The sequence below is a fragment of the Myotis lucifugus genome, unplaced genomic scaffold (assembly GCF_000147115.1).
Source record: "Myotis lucifugus unplaced genomic scaffold, Myoluc2.0 scaffold_166, whole genome shotgun sequence".
In the NCBI taxonomy this organism is placed as follows: domain Eukaryota; kingdom Metazoa; phylum Chordata; class Mammalia; order Chiroptera; family Vespertilionidae; genus Myotis; species Myotis lucifugus.
Genome location: NW_005871214.1, coordinates 1652557 through 1676073, shown reverse-complemented (window position 1 = coordinate 1676073; position 23517 = coordinate 1652557). Strand labels below are relative to the sequence as shown.

The 23517-nt window shown below is 41.6% G+C and overlaps 1 protein-coding gene across 2 annotated transcripts in view; it reads left to right on the top strand.

Annotated features, from left to right (window-relative positions):
- Positions 1–23517, top strand: part of PRKCH (protein kinase C eta) — a 218856-nt gene that overhangs the window by 60293 nt on the left and 135046 nt on the right. For both annotated transcript variants that reach the window (XR_002831026.1, XM_006096032.3), the window contains exon 2: positions 9660–9723. Coding sequence is in view for 1 of the 2 variants with exons in the window: in XM_006096032.3 (XP_006096094.1) it covers positions 9660–9723 (64 nt within the window). In the remaining variant the exon portion in view is untranslated. The remainder of the gene's footprint in view (positions 1–9659; positions 9724–23517) is intronic.

Genomic DNA, 23517 nt, shown 5'->3' with positions numbered 1-23517 from the left:
GAGACCATTGAAAATAGCACTTCGAACGTGTGTCCCTTACCACCAAGCTTCTATCCCTTAGAACCCCAACATCCTATCCGTAGGGATCTGACATGCTGGCATGATCTATTCTGTAACTTCTCAGATTGAAACCCTTCAATGGCTCCCCATTGCCCTGGGGTAAGGTCCTAGCCTCCCAGTGTGCCATGAGACCATTATTAATCTTATACCCTGTACTCTCCAGGCCCATTTCTGACCCATGTCATTACATAGCCTACATTCAACCATATGAAACCCCTAATAGGTTCTGTACATTTGAACGTATTTCCTCTCTGTCTCCCTTTCCCTGGCCCACCCTGGAAAACTGCCACCTGAATCTCTAAGCAGGGCACGAATGTCCTTTCTTCTGCAGAGCTTTCATTTTTCCTTCCCCACCGAAGACCAAAAGGAGTGAAAGTGTTACTGTAAGATAACCAGTGGGAGAAACACTTGGGTTTGATGATTTTTTTAAAATTTTATTAAGTTTATTGGGATGACATTGGATAATAAAGTTACATAGGTTGCAAGTGTACAATTCTATAATACATTGTGTGTTTACACCCAAAAGATGGAAGTTCAAGTCTCCTTTCATCGCCATATATTCGACACCCTTTAGTCTTTTCTACCTCCCCCAGATGTATTTTCTAATTCCCTCCAAATTCTAAAGTTAACCTAGAGCCTGAGCAATGACTAAGTAGACAAGTCTATAAAACATCTTGAATGCTTAAGTATACGAAGTATGTAGTTTAAACGTATTCCTTGTTTTGAGTTTGCTAGAACTTTGCCTTCTCCTTTCATTACAGTAAATAATAAAAATCAACAAGGTAGAATAATTCTAGGTTTATTTATATCCTTCCTTTTAAAATTTTTATTAGCATTTATTTTAATCCTATTTACTCCTTGGGCATATGTGTGTTTTTTCTTCAGTTTCTTCTGAGATATTTTTTTCTTCTGGGCAACCTCCTCTTCTGGTTCAGAAACAATCTGCACTTTTTAGGTAGTATCATCTCCATGGAGCAGGGAGGGCTCATGTGTGGGTTAATCCGCCCATGAGCTCTGTAAGTTCTGTGCCACATCTTGGGAGCTTTGTTCACCTGGATGTGCTCAGTGACCAGAGAATCTTTCCAAACCCTTAAGTTCAGCACTACTCTCTGCATTTTTAAGCATGTGCAGCAAAAATTCAGCATTCTTTTGGGCCACCGACCCTGTGTCCAGTCCCACTGTTTAGCCTGGGCTCACCTACCCACTCTGCCATTGTAATGACGGAATGGCACACATTGCTTCTGCAGAGTGACATCTTTCAGGTACTTGGTGGTTTTTCAGCTATGCTTACCCTTGATGGCCTGGGCATTGTCACGTGTGTTCTTCAAGTGAACACGAAGATGTAGCCTCTTGGCTTGCATCATTTGTGGGATCAAGTGAATAGCAATCCATTTTCAGAGGTTATCTTAGGCCACTTGGTGGAAGAGAAAGCTATGTCCTTTTTTTGTTTGTTTTGTTTAAGCTGACATCTTCAGTTTAAAAGGTTAGGATGAGGGCAGAGTCAGACAGAATAATTATTTCATTGCAAATATTTGATATGTACCTGTGTTTCCCTGAGAAAAGTAACTTTGCATCCCTGGCAAAACTTACTAGACTCTCCATCTCCTAGTATTTCTCCTTTTGCATGGGAATTTCCCCTCAGAGGAGCTCTCACCAGGCAACCCACAGAGGCTGTGAAGAAGGAAGGGGGCTATGAGGCTGCTGAGCAGGAGGGTGACCAGGAAGTACATTCCTTACCTCCAGCCATGGTCAAAGGGCCACCTGCCCATTTTGTTTAATACCTCATCCTAGCAGGGACAGACTCTGCTTTCTGAAAGGATCTGCTGAGCAGGAAAGAGAAGGCATGAGATCGTGCAGACAGTGGCCTTTGAAAGTGCTCTTTACTGTGGGGGGTATGCAGTATGGAGAGGAATTGCCGTTACTGTGCTTCCTCTCTCACCTCCTAGTCAGCCTGCACGAGGTCCTTGCAGCACCTTATTAGAGGAGAAGGAGGTGCTGGAGGTAGAGAAGGGGAAATTGCGGTGGAGTGTTTTGAAGAGCTTAAGGTATCCTTCATTTAACTTACATTTTCATTGGTGTTAAAGATAGAGACACAGCAGTTTAACACACAGTGGACCATTTCTATCTATCTTTAGTCCTCTCCTTGGCAGAGAAAAGATATTTTAGTCCTCAGAGATATCCAATCCTGACTCTTCCTGATTTTTCATGTTGGGCAGAAAAACATTGAAAATTTTATTTTATTTTATTTATTTTAGTAGAGAGGAAAAAAAGAAGTTTGAATATTGTTTAGCTACTGAATATTTATGCCTTGTGTTGTATGTAGATTAACGTCAGCTTTGCATATTTCTGAGGAAAGAAAACTGTCTTGTTCACATTTTTTCATGGATGATGATTAATTAACAGTTCCTGGATATCTTACATAAAACATAATTTCATTGACATATTTTTACAAATAAGAATTTTGAAGCAGTTAATTTCTTATAAATATGATGTGTTTTCTGTGTTCTGACACTTTTATTCCTTCTGTGCATTTAGAAAAATAAATTGTAATATTTGGATCATTAAGTCTGTGAATGATGATGGCTTAGATATAAAATACGATAGCTATCAAGCTCTTTAAAAATTGATAAAAATTAAAGATTTCATAATGTAGGTATATTAAATAGTATTGCATCTATTTTATTTATATAAATTTTAATTAAAATGTCTTATTTTTAAAGTATCAATTTAAGCCTTTAAAAAGTAAATATTTTTCTGAACAATGACTTTAAATTATTGTGAGGTTCTTTTAAAATCTTTATGTTGAAAGTATTACAGATCTCCCTCTTCCCCCCCTTTGACCCCTTCTAGCCCACCCCTGCCCCAGGCCTTCACCACACTATTGTCTGTGTCCATGGATTATGCATATATGCATACAAGTCCTTTGGTTGATCTCTTCTCACCCACCACCCACCCCCACCTTCCTTCTGAGATTCAACAGTCTTTTCCATGATTCTATGGAAACTTAATTTTACTGTAAAAGAGTTGTACTTTTTCAAATATACATTTTTTATTGATTTCAGAGAGAGGAAAGGAGTGGAGGAGAGAGATAGAAACATCAATGATGAGAGAGAATCATTGATTGGCTGCCTCCTGCACGCCTCCTACTGGTGATCGAGCCCACAACCCAGGCATGTGCCCTGATTGGGAATCAAACAAACTATGACCACCTGGTCCATAGGTCGACGCTCAATCACTGAGCCACGCTGGCTGGGCAATGATACACCTTTTTAATGCTAGAATATAGGTGTAGTGGGCTCTGGGTTGAAATAATTTTAAATTTATAGTGGTTTTGTGGGTATGTTGAACTAGGATGGGGAAGAGTTGGGAGCATTTTAGAGAAAGACTCTTTAGTAGTCTCCAAATGTCTTTCCTGGCTCTGTGGAGTTCAGAAACTTTCTGATTTGGAGTTATAGAGTTTAGATGTAAAAATTAGTTAAAGGCTTAGTCCTCCTTCATTTTCCAGGTGTAGGAGCCAGATGACCTGCCACCTGAGCTGTGGTCACGGCCTCTTTCCCCGCCTTCCTCTCTCACCACACACTGGGTCCAGATTTAGCAAAATGAGAATTTAATCCCTAAAACAATGAGAGTGTTTTCCTTCACTTTAAACCTCAGTCAGATTTGATTAGCCTCACTTTTTTTGTTCAGTTTCTGCCTGATCATCTTTTTCGGATAGGTTTTAATTTGTGGTACTTCTTAGTGTGCTTTTAACACATAAAACTTCGGATGTTGTAGAGATGAAAAAAAAATTAGCAGGGACGTAGGGTTTGCGTCACTTACCCCTTTTCCTTTAAATTCTTTCCCAACAGCGAGGGGATGTGTCGTGTGTCTGCAGCACATGACACTGACTTGGGTCCCACAGGCAGATGACTAATGGGGTCCAAGCTGCCCGCTGGGTTTCACCAGCCCCAGCACACACTTGCCACGATTAGCAGCTCCTGCCTCTCGCCCCTATTGAGAGCTGTCAGGTGACACTGTCAGCCTGGTGCCACTCCGACTGGCCTTGGCCCTGAGGAGGCGAGGCTGGAACACAAGGGCTGGTATTTGGCAGGGAGCACCCTCAGGTGCTGATGGCACCAGTCTTGACCGAGTTCCCGGGGGAGACAGGAGATGTGCCAGAAGCCAGGCAGGCTGGCTGCGGGTGGAGCAGAAAGAGGCGGGCAAACCTGCAGTAACCCACAGGCAAGTGCAGTCACAGCAGCCTGAAAGGACTTTCCCTGAGTCTGGGTCTTGGCTTGGCCTTCACTGCTGGGTGTCATCAGTCCATTCCATCACCTCCCTGGGCCTCCATCTTCCTGTCGGTGTAATGGTGGCGGTGAGACTTACCTTGCAGGTGGTGAAGGTGAGAAGTAGTGTAAGTCAGGCAGGGTTCCTGCATGGTGATGAGCTCAAGACATAGTAGCTGTTGTTTCTGTTATTAAAGGACCCAGGCCCATGCTTCCTTGCTGATTATTGGTATAACTTTTGTAAGAATGTTTTTCCTCTAGAAATTTGAACTCTCATTTTTAAGCCTGATGGTTTCAGCTGGAAGAGAATTGTGAAATGCTTCATCATGTTTTAGGTTCCTTTGTGATTTAACCCTAGAGCAAGGCTTAGAAATGCTCTAGAGTCCAGCCACCTCACCATCACAGATGTCTGGCTCAAAGCCCATGGAGTCTAGGTGAAATGTTAACCTTTGCCCAAATAAAGGATTGGTTTTTTACTCTTAACATGCTAAATCCCCCTGTGTACCTCAGGCTGAAATGAATATTAAGTATCCAGAAGTTTCCTGTCTGTGATCAATTCTAATGCCTTTTGCGAAGGGAAATTAAATTCATCAAATGAGGGTTTCCGTTGAGTCCCATGTACAGGCTTTTATCCAAGCCTGTTTAGAATCATGCAACATCAGAACCAGAGAGGTTTTTGGGCAACCCTCTCATTTCATGGGCAAAGAGACTGAGTCGGGGATATAAGTGATTTGCCCAACTTCTGCAAAGTAATGCCAAGGGAAAGCCAACATTGGCTAAGGGGGTGATGTGGGGAGGAAGGGGTTGGTGGAGACCTGCTGGGCAGGTCAAACATAGCATATGATTCTTGGGCAGTGAGGCTGTGTAGTCCATATGCTCCTGGTATGCCTTGGGGACATCTTGACATGCTTTATTACATAAAGGGCTGTCACATAATATTTATTATGTGAGAAAATACTGTCATTCCTATGTTATAGGTGATGCAGTTGAGGAGGTCAAATGACCTTCCAGTTCAACTCATTAGACCAAATCAATAGAAGTTTGTTGAGTGTTTACTTGGTTCAAAGACCTCTGCCAGGGCCTTTGGGGAATATAAAATTGTCAGATCTCGTTGGAATGGAGCTCACTGCAGGTGAGGAGATGAAATTTTATAAGGATATGAAATTTTATCTAATTGTTCAAGGGCACAGATGAGTGGTGAGATAATAATTGAGAGAGGAATTTTGAGACTGGGGGGATCAGTGTGCATGTTAAGATCTTCCTGGCAAAAGTTCCTTCATTCAGCTCCCGTGGCTGCATCATCTTCGCCAGGTGCAGCTGTTCCCTGTCCACCTGCAGCCCCAGGGAGCTGTTCTGGGCATCCTGAGCCCTTGGCAGTGATCCCAACCCTAGGAGTAATTCAATTAACGTTTGAATGAATGAACAGGTGAAGTGAAGAGAGAAAGTTTTTCCAAGCAGAGACCACAGCATGAGCAACGGTTTGGCTGTGAGATAGTGAGGAGACGGGCCCGACTAGACAAGCAGCTTTATGGAATGGATATTTGAAAATGAGGTTTGGATAAATTAGTGGGGAGGCAGTCAGAGGGGTGTCCGGGTGGCCCAGAAAGCCAGGTGGAGTAGTAAGTGTAAAGGCACTGGGAAACCACTGAAGGCTTGACAGGAAATGTTGATGAGAGTGGCACTGGAAAGGGTATTTGGGCAGTGAGGTACAGGCACTTTCTGTGTGTTTGCTTTTTACAACAAACGTTTTAAGTTTTAATGTAGTCTAATTTGTCAAATTTTTGTCATTTGAAATTTTGATGTCATATCTAAAAAGCCATCGCCTACCCCAAGGTCAGGAAAATTTGCCTCTGTGTTTTCTTCTAAGAGTTGTATACTTTTCACTTTTCTACTTAGATCTGTGGTCCATTTTGAGTTCATGTTTACATATGGTATGAGGTAGGAGCCTGCCTTCATTCTTTTGCATGTGGAAGGCCCGTTGTCCTAGCACCATTTGTTAGAAAGAGTTTTCTTCCTCCATGTAATTGTCTTGGGACCCACATGCCCCTTTTGTATCCCTCCCTACCACTTGTCTTACTTTTATTTTTTTAATCCTCACTCAAAGATATTATTTACATTGATTTTTAGAGAGACTGCAATGGAAGGAGGAGGTTGGGGGGAGAGAGAAAGAAACATTGATGTGAGAGAGACACATCAACTGGTTGCCTCTGGCATGTGCCTCAACCTGGGCTGGGGATCGAACCTACAACTGAGTTACAGGCCCTTGACCGGAATGGATGTTCTAGCTGGGGAGAAACTATCTCCTACAACTGTAGAGGACAGAACTGGGGTCAGTGAGTGAAAACTATTAGTGGCTGCACTTCTGCTGTAAGAGAAATATCTTTCTATGACATAAAGGAACGAAGGGCGTCATTTGTGGGGTAGTGAGTTGGCTGTCACTGGGGGTATCCAAGCAGCCACTATGAATAGATGCCAATAGCCCATCAGCACTGTGTAGAGGAAACGGATAACCTCTAAGGCCACATTTTTCAAATTGTTTCTCTGTGACAGGGATGAATACATTTATACATTGAAACCCAGTTAACCCTTATCTTATATTTACATACAAAACTGCAAATGGTTTGACGTAGTACTTCATTACTTCATTATTGTTATTATTATTATTATTATTATTTTACTACTTGATGGGTTCATATTTCCTGTTCCATTTTATTCTACTTAAAATTCCAGTGGTGTGCAACCCACTCCATTGTTTTCATGTCCCATTGGTGAGTCTCAACCTGCAGTTTGTAGAACGCTGTTCTAAGGTCAGAGATCGTAGATGGACGAGGCTTGAAGATGGCATTCGAGTCTGACTTTCCTCCACAATGGTGGCAGGGGTCAAAACGTGGACACAAACAACACACACAGCCAACCAAACAACAATAACAGAAGAAAGTGGAAGCAAGCCTGTTCTACTTGTGAAAGGTCCTGGTTCTAAGTGGCGGAATGCCCTGCTCCTGTCAGTGCAGCCCTGACGGTCGGGGTGGGGCGGCCTTCCTTGCCAGCCCTGACAGCATGTTGGAGGGAGTCTATGGGCTGGCCATGGGCTGGGGAATCACAGAGCTGGGGTCTTGGCAGTCTGTCTGTCCATCCGGGGGGCTGGCAGCAGCTCCTTCTGTGCCTGTAGCAGTTTATCTTGTGAGGTCAAATGTGTGTAGCGCTGCCAGGCCTTTAATATTGAAGACGAGGGAGTGGCTTTTAAGAATAACATATTTTTGCCTTGAAACAAGTCAAGGCAGAGAGTGAGACAATTAGAGCCTGACATCCTGTTTAGTCATCTCTCCAGGGAGCTCTATTTTCAGAACTGCATGAGGTATGAAGGTAGTTAAGGGGGCATAGTTAACAGTAGTTGTAATGCAACTAGCCATTTGAACACGGGGGTGATTTAAGGGGTGGTAACCACATTGATGGCAGACTTTATGCAGAGAAAGGGAGAGTTTACTATACGAATAGGCTGCTGAATAGATCAAGTTTTCTGAGTCAGTACAAAATAGGCATCTTTTATTTTGCAAAGTATGTGATCAGGATGTGGTGTTAAAAAGTGTGTGGTGGTGAGCGAGGGTGAGGTCAGTGCTTCCCCCCCAGCCTTCGCCACCTATGGGTGCAGTGAATAGTTAGCACTGCTCATGCTCTTTGAGATAACCTGACAGCGGCCATGTCAGAAATGCTGAATAATGACATCACGGACATTCAGATGACAGTGGTGAAGTGTGGGGTGGTGAGGGAACTTGCCCAGAGCCAGCTATGGCTGTCCGGCTAGACCAGTGATGGCGAACCTATGACACACGTGTCAGAGGTGACACGCGAACTCATTTTTTTGGTTGATTTTTCTTTGTTAAATGGCATTTAAATAAATATCAAAAAAGTATAAAATAAATATCAAAAATATAAATCTTTGTTTTACTATGGTTGCAAATATCAAAAAATTTCTATATGTGACACGGCACCAGAGTAAAGTTAGGGTTTTTAAAAATGCTGGCATGCCGAGCTCAAAAGGTTCACCATCACTGGGCTAGACGCAGCGGTTCTCAACTTGTGGGTCGCGACCCCTTTGGCGGTCAAACGACCCTTTCACAGGGGTCCCCTAAGACCATCCTGCATATCAGATATTTACATAACGATTCATAACAGTAGCAACATTACAGTTATGAAGTAGCAACAAAAATAATTTTATGGTTGGGTCACAACATGAGGAACTGTATTTAAAGGGCCAGAAGTTTGAGAACCACTAGGCTAGAGTCTGTGCTGATCTAGTTCATGGCTCTTTCTACCATCCCGTGTGATCAGCCGCTTATTTAAGTTCATATTCTATCAGAAATGGCCATCCGTATCTACACTCAGCTTCTCTGCACCTCTCTCTCCCTCTCTTAGATGAAAGGCCAAGAGCAGAAAGGGGCTGAACCTGACAGACTTTTCTTTAAAGACAATTGTAAATTCATGTATTTGGGTCCAAATACCTTGGGTCTTACAATCCCAGACTTAGAGGTGTTGATGGGTAGTTGAAGGTTAGCACTGGCACGAAGAGGGCAGAGGCTGCCTACCAGGCTAGTGTGATCAGAGCAGGTGTGGAGGGCACTGCCCCATCCCGGGCCATGCGGTGTGAAGGTCTTTGGGAAGCTGGAGCACATGCAGAAGATGGGATCTACCGAGAAGACTTGACGCTGCCTCTTTTGCAGAATGTGTGTCTTGATATCTCAGTGATAGACAAGAACCTTAAGGCACGTTGAGACTCCTGGGAACAGGAGCGAATGCAAAGCTCCTGAGCTGCCTTCCCTGGTGCTCCCTGGAGATTACTTACACTCAGGTGGAAATGGTATAGACAGAGATGGCACCCCTCTCCTTATGCGTTTTACTTCCTAAAAACTAAAGGTTAGCAGTTGACCAGGTCACATTTGTTCATTACCTTATCTGTTGCCATTGTTTCTCTATTCCCTATATTTACCATGTGGTTGAACAAAACGCTGCTCTTATAATGGGGTGCAAAAGATAAGGACATCTCAGACACAATGGCCAAGTTTATGGGAGCCTCTTGATATCATGAAGAGCCCAAATGGAAGATACTAAAATTCAAGAGAAACATCGAAAGAACTGTCACTTTTAGATTCGCTTTTCAACCATGATGGTTTCTTGTGTTTTTACTTGATTCTTTCCCCTCTACTGTTTAATGAAAGACTTAGGTCTGATTTATGGCTATGCTCTGCACATTTAGCCCTCTCTGTAAGACTATTTGAGGCCCATAAAATGTATGTTAAAATTAGAATATAATATACAATTTTTTTTCTCTCTTTCTAGGTGGATCTGGAGCCAGAAGGAAAAGTGTTTGTAGTAATAACCCTAACAGGGAGTTTCACTGAAGGTAAGAACGAGATTTGGATTGTTTCTGCTATATGTGTATCTTGGTTCATACTCAGTAGGAATTTCTATCATGGAAATTATAAAAAGAGCATTTTGTAAAAGACACTTTAAAAAAATTCACTGTTTTAAGTTAGGCTGGCGGGTATTTTGTTGTCTAATGGTCTATTGGTTGGAGTTGCCAGATTAAATATATTTGCTGAGTCTGGCAATCACCTGTTTTATATAACATGCTGAATTTTGTTTTTATTCATCATCATCTTAGCTGAATTGTTTTTTGTCTGTTTTAGTTCATGAATATTAAATTGTTCTTTAGAGTTTTGTTTGGGGCCAATATTCAGTTTGCTCCTGAATGTGTTAAAAATTTAGGCATTGTGTTCTTTTCCTTATAATCTTATACCTCGTTCTGTCCTTGAAGTGATTCTGTTTCTCTTCCCTTGGTACCACCCCCAGCTCTCACTCCCCAGTTTTGTTTTGTTTTTTGTTTTTTAATTGAGGCAAAATTTATAGAGTTGACCCTTGAGCAACATGGGTGTAAGGGGTGCCAACAACCCATCTCCACCCCCGACAGTCAAAATGTGTGTATAACTTTTGTCTCTATTATACAATAAAATGAACAGATCAGAAGTGAAGAGTTTGAATTTTGATAAATGCTACAACCCTGTAACCTGCACCCACCCCAATAAGCACATGAAAACATTTTTTAACATCAGGGAAATGCAAATTAAAATCAGAAGGTATTATTTTATACTCACCAGAATGTCTAAAATTAAAGAGATTGACCATACCTAGTGTTGGTGAGGATATGGAATAATTGGACCTCTCCTACATTGCTGGTGGGAGTGAGTATAAGAACACAACTACTTTGGAAATCCATTTGAGAGTTTCTTATATAGTTAGATATACAATATATGTACTATGTACTCTATTACCCAACAATTCCATTGATAGGTTTTTGCCCTAGAGAGATGAAAGTGTATATCTACAAAAATTCATGTACAAGAACTTTATAGAAGCATTATTCATAATACCCCAAATCAGGGGAAACTCAAGTGTCCATCAAGAGGAGAGGAGTTAAACAAATTGTTTTACATTTATATAATGGAAGGACTACTCAGCAATAAAGAGAAATAGGATACTGTTATTCAAAATGACTTGAATGGATCTCATTGAAATCATGCTGAGGGGAAGTATCAGACACACGAGAGAATGTGCTATATAGATCCATTTAAATGAACTTCCAGAATAGATAAAACTTATCTATTGGTGAAAAAATCAAACAAAACATTTTGTTTATTGCCTCTGGAAGCAGGGGACTGACTGGGAAAGGTCACGAGGGAACTTTCAGAGTGATGGAAATTTCATTTTGAAGTTGTTTATTACCATCCTATAGAAGTGAAAAAAATTTTTTTGTATCTTGATTTTGTATTCTGTGACCTTGAAAAATTCATCTGTTAGTTCTAGGTTTTTTTGTATTGTTTTTTGTAGATACCTTAGGATTTTCTCTGTCAGCAATCATGTTGTCTATAAAGAAGGACAGTTTTCTTTCTCTTTTCTAATATTTATGGCTTTTATTTCATTTTTGTTTTTTATTGTGCTTGAAGGCCTCCAGGACAGATCTCCTGGTCTCATAACCAATCCTGGGAGGAAGGAATTTAGTCTCTTCCCATTAAGTATGGCGTCAGCTCTATGCATTTTATAGATGTCCTTTATCACAATTGGGGAAGTTCCTTTCTGGCCCTAGTTTTCTGATAGTTTTTTTGTTTTTGTTTTTTAATCAAGAGTGAGTTAAATTTTGGCAAATGCTTTTTCTTTATCTATTGAGATGATCATGTGGTTTTTCTCCTTTATTCTTTATTTTCTAGCAGACAGCTACGTTATTATTACTTTAAAATTATGAAGGCTTTTAGGATTTTTAGTCTTAATTTTTTCTAAGTTCTTTGGCAAATTCCATAATCCTGGGATGGTCTTTACTCATAAAGTAGAGTCAGTTTGGGGTTTCAGTGGAAAGGTGGGGTTTCAGGTGGGAAATAGCTGAAATCTGAGCTCGTTTTGTTCAGGGTTCTAGCTCTTGCTCTTTCCTGGACCTCTCCAAGCCACCCTTGCACATGCACAGTTCAGGAGGACCACAGATTTGAGGAGTTAATGGGTTTCGGAATTCTTTTCTCAGTGGGCCCATCCTTTCAGAATTTTTCTGCTCATTTTCCAGTTAGCGTGGCAGCCCTGAATCTCGTCATGTCACTCTTCAAGCCAATGAAGAGGTAGCTTTCTGTTTGAAGTCTATTCATCCTACCCTGTGCAGCCTGGAATAGTCTTGGGAAATGGCCTGTCATGCGGATTTTTAAATTAAATTTATTGGGTAACATTGGTTAATAACATTATATAAGTTTCAGATGTACAACTTTATAAAACATCTGGAGACTCTATTGTGTCTCACCACCCAAAGGCTAGTCTTCTTCTGTCACTATGGATTTGACCTCCTTTTGCCCTCTTTGTCCACCATTATGTTATCTATATGTGTGAATTTTTTGTTTTGTTCATCTTTTGCTTTTTGTTTTGTATTCCACATATGAGTGAAATTGTACAGTTCTTGTCTTTTTCCACCTCACCTATTCTACTTAGTATCACACTCTCCAGATGCATATCTTGCCCCATTAAATTCCCTTCCAATGTCAAATTCTCTCTGATTTCTGCTTTTTTGGTTGCTCTCCAGAGTTTTCAACTAATTGTTTAAAAATATTTTTCTAGAGATTTTCATTTTGTTTTTGTTGTTGGAGGGTAGTTCCTTATAAGCTACTCCATTACTAAAATCCTGGTGAAGATTTTTAAACATGTGACTCCATGGTTTGTCTGTTTGGTTGTCACATTTTGCTGTGGTGACAATTAATCTTCTTTGAGAAATGGTTTTCTCTCCTCTCAGCCAACCGTTCTTATTCATGAAGATGAATTGTTTTAATGGTAACATTTTTCTATCTGTTGTCTTAGTTGTTGCACACAGTCTCATTGCTCTAATAATGAAATTAGCAGAACCTAGGATACTTGAACATGAAAAACTATCCAGGTTACAGTTTGGGGGTCTTCTGCCTGCTCAGAGGTCTTTCTGTTTCATTTGGTGTCTTATGCATAACAGGACTTGCGAGAAAAATAGTCTGCTCACTGCTCAGTTGAATAAAATGTAATGTAGTATTACAGAGCACTATTGATAGAACATTCTCCCAGCATATGGAACATGGGCACAGTCATTCTATAAGCAAACCCAGCAGTGAGAAGTGAGACAAGAGTGAGGAGAGGTGAGCTCCTAGGTGTGCTGATGTATCTTTCTGCATTAAGTTACAAGGGATCGACAGAGTAAACCCATGCATGGTAGACCAAGTCTGGTTATGCTGTAGTCATTACATGATTTCTTTTTTTTTAGAGCTACACCAGCTTTCTAGAACTAAGTTTTATTTAGGTTCTCTCTTCCCCTCCTTTTTTTTTGTTAACCCTCACCCAAGGATATTTTTTCCCCAATGATTTCTAGAGAGTGGAAGGGAGGGGGAGAGAAAGAAACATTGATGTGAGACACATCGATTGGTTACCTCCCGCACACTCCCCGACCAGGGCAGGCATCGAACCTGCAACCCAAGATCATGCCCTTGACTGGGAATCAAACCCACAACCCCCCAGTGCATGGACCAATGCGCTAACCATTTAACCCAGCGGCCAGCGGTAGGTGCTTTCTTCCTTAATTGTACACTAGAAACATCAGAACACTGGCACCAGAATCCTCCTGGATGTTCTCATTGTATTCATTGATTACAGTTTTAGTGATTGATAGAAAGAAAGGAATGTCAAATCTTACTAGGGATGAGTTTTTACCAGGTCATTGAAATTGTATTTCTTTCAGAGGTGACCCTGGATATAATTGAGAGGCAGGCTGAGTTCATCTTTAGTAATTCCCCCTCCTGTTCAAGTCAGTTTTTCCTGCTCTCTGCCTTTCCTGCTCTCTGTCTCTTACTTCAGTAAGATGCTCAGTGTTCTCCTCTCTCCAGGAACAGTTATGAATAAGGAAGATAGTGAATTCATGGACCAATTCATACTAAAGTTATAGTGATTGATATCTTAGTCCTCTCCCCCCTTTTAGGTGTATTGCAGATTTTAAAAGATACTAAAAGAGCTGTTTTATCCACAATACATAGATTTTTTTAATGTTGAAATTTCAGGAGCTATAGCGTCTCTGAGTGGGATATATTTTAGAACCTCAGATCTGTTCTCTCTGTGGGAGCTTTGTCTCATCAGTTTGGCTCCTAGGCTATAGTTCACTGTGAGCTTGCACACTGCTGCTGCCTTAGAGCACTGCTTTCTCTTCAAATACAGACGACGTGACGGCTCCTCTGTGTGTGTTAGAGGAGGGAGAAATGGGGTCCCTCCATCATGCCAGCCGCAGCTGTAGCAGCAGCCCGGGCCTGGCACTGTGAGAATGTCCCTGGCTTGGTTTCACTCTGTCAGCCACTCTAGAACATCCCCAGCCATAAACTGACAGGTTGGCTGATAGAACACGTGGAGCTCTAGTTCCCATTTTGGATGCTGAAGGGCTTTACATAAAGAGCACTATGAGGTCATGCCTGCCTGGTCAGTCTGGGGCTACAAAAGGGACATTGGCCTGGGATCCCAGAGGGATTGTCAGAGCTCAAGAAATGTTGGTTGAGCCTCAGGATGCATCTAATCTATCTCACAGGATTGTTTCGAAGGTCAGGTGATATAATGTGTAAGAAAATGCTTTGCAAATTGTAGAGTGCACTCTGAAGGTACATTCTCCCTACCCCCGTCTGGGATCCCATGTGTATTCAGCATGTTTGTTTCATTTTGGCACCACCTTTATTTCATACTAGAGGCCTGGTGCATGATATTTGTGCATTGCGGGGGGGGGGGCGGTGGTCCCTCAGACCAGCCTGTGCCCTCTCACAGTCCGGGACCCCTCAGGGGATGTCCACCGAGGGGTCCTTAGCACTGCTGCAGAGGTGGGAGAGGCTCTGGCCCCCGTAGCTGCACTCATCAGCCGTGAGCCCGGCTTCTGGCTGAGCGGCACTCTCCCTGTGGGGGGAGTGCACTGACCACCAAGAGGCAGCTCCTGCATTGAGCATCTGCCCCCTGGTGGTCAGTGCACATCATAGTGACCGGTCATTCCACAGTTCAGTTGATTTGCATATTAGGGTTTTATTATATAGGATAGGACACCTCAGGAATTTAGTGGACAGTTACTAGTATAATGTGGGCTTATATCTATGCCTGTTTTTCTTTCGTGGCCTCCTATAAGAGTTCTGCCATTAGCTCAGATTCTGTAATCCCCAAGCTCTCTTTTAAAAAAGAAATTGCTTACTGGGGCTGTGTTCTATGATATATAGGACTGACATTTGGAACTACTGATAACTACTTATTTTATCCTGTCTCATATTCTTATCTTTTATTAATTATGCTGAAACAGCAGCCAAGGCAGAAAGTTTTTCTTAACCATAAGACATGACTGAGAAATAACATAAGAAATGCCTGTTGGGCGCAGACCTTTGAGTCATCATGGATGCTGGGGAGATAAAATGAACAAGACAGAGACGTTTCCTGACGGAGCTCATAGGAGGGAGCGGCGTGCAGTGTAGAGCTGACGTCTCCAGGTGGGAATAAGTCCAAGACCAGGTGTTGGCCCTTGGGGATATGGAATCAGATCAGCAGAAGGTTTTAGTGAGAGCTTCACAGAGGAGGTGTAGTTCAAAGCAAGTTTGATGATAAATAGAAATATGCCAGGAGGGGAAGCTAGTTTGTACAAAGTCACAGAGGTGAGAGAGCAGGAACAGGTTCCAGAAACTGAAAGTAGTGGGGAGGTGACGAAGGTGGGGGAGTGGCAAGGAGATGTGGCCAGAGACATGGGACATGTGCCCAGGGCAGTCTGCCTGCCGTGCCAGCATAACAATGAGTAATACCATCTCGCCCTCAGAAGGGTCCCGGGTTAGATGATACATTTCTACTTTGAGGTGGGGGGTGGGGGGGGGGGGGAGGCAGGGCAGTGAAGGGTTTTAAGCAGAAAAAAAAAGATCTGATTTGATAGCAGTAGTTCAAGGAGGGGTTGTTAAACATAAGAGGAGACAAGGGTGTGAAAGCCATTAAGAGACCATTAAAGTTGTCTAAGGTTGAGATTAGTAGAGCTTCAGTTAAGTTGGAATCTGTGGGTATGGATGGGGAGGAGGGGACAGCTATGAGAGATGTATATGTAGTGGAACCAACAGGAATTGTCAGTTCACTGGATGTTAGGGATATGGAAGATGAGTCTCAGATGACTTTGTGGAATCATTCACCAGGATAGAAATATAGGGATGGAAGATGATGAATTCAGCTTTAGGCAAGTAGAGTTTGAGGTGCTTGTGGAAACTCAAGTGGGCATGTCTAGGAGGAATTGAAAATAAGAGTCCGTCGTTTGGCAAGAGAGGTGAACCCAAGATAGTGCCCTAGGTGTCCGTGATAGCCAGCTACATGGGTGAAGGCGCCCAGTGGAAAGATTTAGAGAGAAAACCCAGGTGACCAATCGCAGAACTCTATGGAACACCAGCATTTAAGGACTCTGGGCCATGGATTATGATTTGTCAAACTCACCAAACTATGTTGAAGGTTTACTTAACACCCATCTTGCTAATGTATTCATTACTCATTCAATAATATTTGAGTGCTTACTGCATGCCAGGGACTATTTCACCAGAAGGCATAATTTCTTCCAAATTGTTATCAAACGTTTTGTAGTGAAGTTTAAAGAACAGAACATAAAACCCTTTGAAAAGTAATGTTTGCATTGTTGTTAACTATTATTTTCAAAGTTGGGTATATAGTGCGCTGTGTGCAGGTTTAGCAGTAGAACAGACACAACAGCTCTAAAACTGGGGGAGGGCTCTCCATTGAGCTATGATAGAACAAGCCAAACTCTGTGGAAATCCCTCACAGAGCTGAAGGCATTGTGTTATCAACTGGATCAGAAACCCATGACCATTGTTCATTTTGAGAAATGTGTTATCACTCTTGATCGGAGGCAGAATTCCCCCAAGCACTGCTGCTGAAGTAGACACCATCGAAGTGATTTATTATTTTGAAAGTGCTGTCTCATGCCACTGTGTGTTTCATTCTGGCTAAGCCTTTCTGGAGCAAACAACTGGATCTGCCGCCCAATCGAGCTGAAATTTATCATGGTGATGAAACAGACCTGGATTTTAAGGCAACCTCTTGACGCTGCGGGAATGTTAGAATCTGGCCCTGTTTATGGTGGTCACTATGTTGGACTAGTTTTTACCTGGAAGAGCGAAGTGGCAATAAAAAGGCTGAAATAAATGAAACTGATAAAAAATGCATCGAACTAAATTCATAGCTGCTATACATTGGAAGGGAAACAACAGAAATGAGGTCAGGTCGTGTTATCTCCTCATGTGAGAACAAATCAGAAATGATATTGGTGCATTGTTATGCTGTTAAGAAATATGGTGTAAGATTTTACGATTCGAAGAGGACGTAGTTTGCGTAAGTGAACTTTGCCTGGACTCGGGGAACCTCCAACTCAAATGGTTGGCTCACAGAGAGCAAACCAGACATCATGTTCCTCCTCACGGGAGCACACCACACTGTCTGTGGGGCACATGGAAAGGCAGATTAGCCATGAGTTGATTTTTGAAAATGGGTGACATGTGGGTTTGTTGTACCATTCTATTTACTTTTGCACATGTTGGAAATTGTCCTTATTAAGAAGTGAAATTTTAAAAAATAAACTACACATTTTAAACATGTCTATTTCCTAGATAAAGCACAGAATCTGGGTTGCCTCTATGACATCAAAATGATCCTTTAACTTTGAACCCCTGTTATTTATCTTCATTTATAATTTAAAGCTGTTTTTTTTTCTGTCTGTATATATTTTATCCTTAATTCCCAGTTTTTAAATCTTACAAAGAGGCAAGTTAAACATTGTAAATGACTAAAGGACTTCAGGAAGATTTTTAGAAGTTCCAGATGAATACTAAGCAGTGAGTCAAAAGCTGCAGGTAGGAAGGGCTGAGTAAGACAGTTCCCTTCATTCCAGCATCAAGTGCCCACTTACAATGAATGACAAGTACTCATCTCCTACTAACAATTACATAACGCTTTGCACTTGCAAAGTTTAGGATAGTTTCCTAAGAGAATAAAGCAAATCAAAAGAATTCATGGTAGAAGTATCTTTATGAAGATAGTAAGACAAACGTTCTGTGTGCCCATGCTTTTTTCCCTAGTTCCCAAGGCAAACGTGAAGATATTCCATACCAGTTTGTGTTGTTGTTTTTGTGGGGTTTTTTTTGGGGGGGGAGGGATTTCTTAAAATGCAAACAAAAACACAACATGACGACGTACCTGTCATTTGTGGATTTTGCAGCATGTCTAGAAAACTTGGCTCAAACTTTGCATTGCCCACCTTGTCTTATTGCATTAGTGAAGCCGATACACGTTTCTCCCAGGGAGAAGGTGGAACGTGCACTTGAACTTTGGTATCTGCTCATTCTCTCTGCCAAGGCAGGCATAAGAGCATAGAGTAAGATTCTGATCCTTTTTTGGTTGGTTTGTTTTTGATACCATTGCCTCAGTTTTTAGCTCAGACTTCCTGCGTCAAACCCCTGGTCTACAAATAATTATGTTCTCTGCTAAATCGTTGTGGCCACACATGCACCGAGGCGCAGGAAACGTGTCACTGCTTGAAAACTGCACCCACAGTTTCTCACGGTACCTCACACTCACAGAGCAGGGGGAAAGCAATCTCTGATGGCAATTCATTTCCAGTGCCCCTTCTCATGTTTCAAGCCTGGTGACAGTTTGCTGATTTAATTTTTAAATTTACTTTATTTTTTAAATATGTTCCTTTGATATATTCAGCCCAAGGAATGAGTGACCACTTCAGTTTTCCTTATGGTCCAAGCAGTTCAGTGGCTACCATTGGAAATGATAGCCAGGTTGAAGACAGGATAGGAGAGAGAGAAAGAGGCATTAAGGGAAGGGGAAATGACTTGGTTTCTTGGAAAAAAGAAGAAACGATCATTTTAAAGGATTGAGGCTAATTGTCCCCTGTCATAGTACACTTGCTCCTCTTCTCTGCCACAGCCAGCTCATTTATTTCAAGCCGCCTGAGGACCAGAGACTGTGCTGAGCCTGTAATTCAGCAAATGACAACAGCAGTCTTGTTCTATTTTCCTTCTGGTAGCAGGATGGGCTCCTGGGCTGGTCACCGATTCTCTCTTTGTGGTTATGGAATCCTGTCTAGTATTTCCTTTGTTCTCACAACAACCTTCCGAGGCTCATGCAGTGCTCCGTCTGCATGTGGTGAGTGCAGCTCAGAGACACTGATTTGCTGTTGTCTGTGCTGGGCCCAGACACAAGCTCAGATGTGGATGCTGAGGTCCAAGATCTTTCTAAGTCATCCATCTCTCTGGGATGCTTTTTTGTGTTTTCTCTTTGTTCTACCTTGGAAGAATACTGTCTGCTCAGTGGTATAATCCCACCCACCACAGAGCGTTGTCATCTTTGGGGATGATGTATTTTTGCAAGGCTCCCCTTGGGCCCCTCCTTCTTAAACCTAAAGCTTGACATTCACCTGGGAAAGGTGCCACCTTCTCAGATATCAGGCATGGATCAGAGCTCTGGGAGGAGTGAGCTTGAGATTTGCTTAGGTTTAATTGCAATTGTCAGTAGGATTTCTTTTTTTAAAAAAATTATATTTTTATTGATTTGAGAGAGAGAGGGAGAGAGAGACAGAAACATTGATGAGAGAGAAACATCAACATCGATTGACTGCCTCCTGATCTCACTGGGGATCAAGCCCACAACTGTCAAATGTGCCCTGACCAGGAATCGAACCGTGACCTCTGGATTCATGAGTCGAGGCTCAGCCACGGAACCACACCTGCCGGGCATCAGTAGGGTTTCTTAATGCAGACCTTCAGCTAGAACTCAGAAGAAATTAAAAATTAAATAAATGAGTTTTGTTTCGGACATGACAGCTATATTTGCCTAGTTAAACCCCAAGTTCATCCTGACTACTTCTCTTACTTTCATTGACTCTTGATAAAAAAACTCTTAAGTGGTGGTTTTGTTCAGAATTTAGTTGGTTCTCAAAGTATGGCCCTGCAGACCTTTGGGGGTTCTAGAGATGTTTTCAGGAGGTCTATAGTTCAAAACTATTTTTCTTATACTTAGATGTTGTTTGCCTTTTCAAATGTGTTGACATTTGCACCAATGGTGCAAAAGGAATGGTGGGTAAAACTATTAACACCTTAGAGCCAATTAAGGCACCAAATGTACAGTCATCAGTGTACCAGTGTAATCTTCATTGCCATATAATTGCAGGGAAAGAAAAAAAGAACACAATTTCACTTAATATATTTGATGAAGCAGGAAACAATTTCAATGCTGTTACTTTATAATATGCTGTGTGACAAAGTGGGAGCTATGCATAAAGCACTTCCACATACTGAAAAACGATCATGTCTCAAGGAAAAACACTTGTGTGATGGAGTTGTTAGCTGAGCTAGCCATTTTTTCCATGTAACACCATTTTTACTTGAAAAAAAATGACAAACTATAGTTATGGAGACTTGGCAACTTGTCAGGTATTTTCCTAAAGGTGAATGTAGCAAGTCTGTTATTTCAAGGAAAACAACTCTGACTATTTGATGCCAATGATACAATTGGACCCTTCCATTTTGGAAAATTTATATCCACCATTACTAGCTTTTCAGCTTCCAATGCTTAACAAAGATTTTCTCAATGCATCTATTGTTGATGCTAATGAACAGTGTGATATTTTAATCTGTATAGTAAAATATGTCAATGGTTGGAAGATCTACACAACTCAGTGAGCCTGTGTTTTTGAAATGACCCATACAAGATGTTTCAAAAACATCTATGAGTCAAGGGTCCATTGAAATAATAAAATAGGCTAATGGACTTAATGTGGTAGAGTTTGAAAAGCTCATTGATGATGGGTTTGGAATCCACATTGCAACTAACTTTTAAGAAGCTACCACTTGCTTAAGTTTTGATGTAGTATCAACAAATACTCATAATTATAAGCTATTAAAACACTCTTTTTCAATTACTCTATGTGTGCAGCTAGATTTTATTCTTTTTTTGTTGTTGTTAATCCCCACCCGGGAATATTTTTCCATTGATTTTTTTCCCTTTTTTTTTTTTTAAGAGAAAGAGTGGAAGGGAGGGGAGAGACAGGGAGAGGGAAACATTGATGTGAGAGAGACATAATGATTGGTTGCCTCCTGTATGCATCCAGAACAGGACCAGGGATGCTGCAGCCGGGGTACCTGCCCTTGACCAGAATCGAACCAGGGACCCTTCAGTCCTTGGGCTGATGCTCTACCCGTTGAGGCAAACCAGCTAGGGCTAGATTTTATTCGTATACTTCAACTAAAACAAAGTTGCAACAAATTGAATACAGAAGCAGATATTAAGAATCCAGCTGGGCCTTGGCCAGTGTTGTTCAGTAGTTAGAGTATTAGCCGGAACACCAAAGGGTCTAAGGTTCAATTCCTGGTCAAGGGCATTGTACCTGGGCTGCAGGTTCGATTTGAGCATGTATAGGATGCCACCAATCGATGCTCACAGAAATGTCTCTTTCTCTCTCTCCCTTCTCTTCCCTTCCACTCTCTCTGAAAATAATCAATGGAAAAAAAATCCTCAAGTGAGAATTAACAAAAAATAAAAAAGAATCCAGCTGACTCTAAGATGAAAGATTTGCAAAATCATAAAAATTACCACTCTTCTCATTAAGATTTTTGTTTTGGAAAATATAGTTATCTTTCATAAAAATGTTATTTATGTTAACATACAATGGATTTGTTATTTTTTTAAATGAAAAAATTAAATACCTCAATTTTAATTTCTAATAATGGCAAATATCAATAGAGAAAAACCCACATAAACCAAAATTTTGAGTTCTCAATTTTTAAGACTATAAAAGGGTCCTGAGACCAAATGACTTTTAGAATTTTTAGGTTGACCTTTCCCTTTATCTTTCTTCCAGAAATCCAGCATTTTTCATTCTAGTGACCACAGAGAGAAGGAACTGACAAATATCAGTGTATGTCATATTGGGGACTGATTATTATGTAGGCAGCAGGTGATACAGGTGACAGAAACTGTAATCCTTTTTTTAAAACTGTAACGCTTTTTTTTTTCTAATCATTTTTACTGTGCAAGGTACTTTCTCAGCCAGTTTTTGTTATAAGCCTTTCTCATAAAAAGAGGAAGGTCAGGAAGTGACACCAGAACAACCCAAAGCGATGGTGGTTTCTAAGTTTAGGGATCGCCTGCTGCTGGTCGCTGTATGCTAAACCTTTGCTTTATTTGAGCAGAATGAGGTCGTGGCAATACTTCTGAGCAAGTGGTCAGAGCCATAAGCATTCAAAGCTGAACCGCAAAAATAGCTGCAAGATCTGTGGACAGAGCATCAGCAGATCGACTGCGTGTGGCACTCGCTTTGAAGTCAAAATTCTTGCAAAATGCAGAATCTGACTTTTCTTAATTTTCTCAAGGATATCATTGAAATGACACTAATGTGGTAGTCTCTCGGTGGAACTGAGATTTGGGTAAAACAAAAGTGATTTAATTTTTTGATAGAAAAATTAATTGCTTCAGAGTCTATTTTCATTATGCTTCAATCTCACTTCCAGCAACTCCTGATCTCTCTGCTCTTCACCCGCCCCCCGCACCCCCCCAAATGAACAAGGCAGCCGAGGTTCTGTTTTCAGGCTATAGTGATGTTAGGTTTTCTCCAATAACGCCCTGGGTCAGTGGACAGCTAGAGAGGTGGGCAGACCTGTTTCTTCCCTTCGCCCCTGCAGCTTGTCTTCAGCATCACGATTTCATCCTGGTGTCTGAGATTTCTGTTCTGGGTCTCACGTCAGTGCTGGATGACTCCTTGCAGGAGGTTGAGAGGGTGTGTTTGGGGTGTGGGGTGCATAGTGCCCTAGGGTTGCAGGCACATTCTTTGTGTATGTCAGGAATTGCCTTAGGTTTTGTAAACTTTTCACACCGTTTTGGAAAAACTCAGTTGCTTCCTCCATGAATTTATATTCAGTAGCAAAAATATACTAGGTTGAGCAATACCTCTGAATTATCACCACTAGGGCCCAGGGAATCAAGAGAACTGTATGTATACACACACAGAATACTTATGTATGGCATTATGTAATGTATGTATGATGAGTGTGTGTGTGTGTGTGTGTGTGTGTGTGTGTATGCATGCACTTACTAATGACACTGGTTTATTCTCACGGAACTCAAAATTTGGTGTGTGGCTGGAGGTTCAATTAGACAAATTAACATAATTTGTTAAGTGATAAATGCTGTGGAAAAAAATAAGACAGGCTAAGGCAGTGGTTGGCAAACTGCGGCTCGCAAGCCACATGCGGCTCTTTGGCCCCTTGAGTGTGGCTCTTCCACAAAATACCGACTTCTGCGCATGGGCCACGAAGTTTCATTAGCACTGTACGTGCGCGCACGCACATGGTATTTTGTGGAAGAGCCACACTCAAGGGGCCAAAAGAGCCACATGTGGCTCGCGAGCCACAGTTTGCTGACCACTGGGCTAAGGGGACAGAGATGAGGGCTGTGTGTGTGTTCTGTGCAAATGTTTGAGCCGAAGATCTGAAAGGAGGCAGAGGGTGAGCCACAGGGTTGTCTAGGGGAAGAGAAAAGAAGTAAAAGACCTGAAGGGGGAGCATGGTTGGTGAGTGAGAGTTTGCAGCAGGGAGAG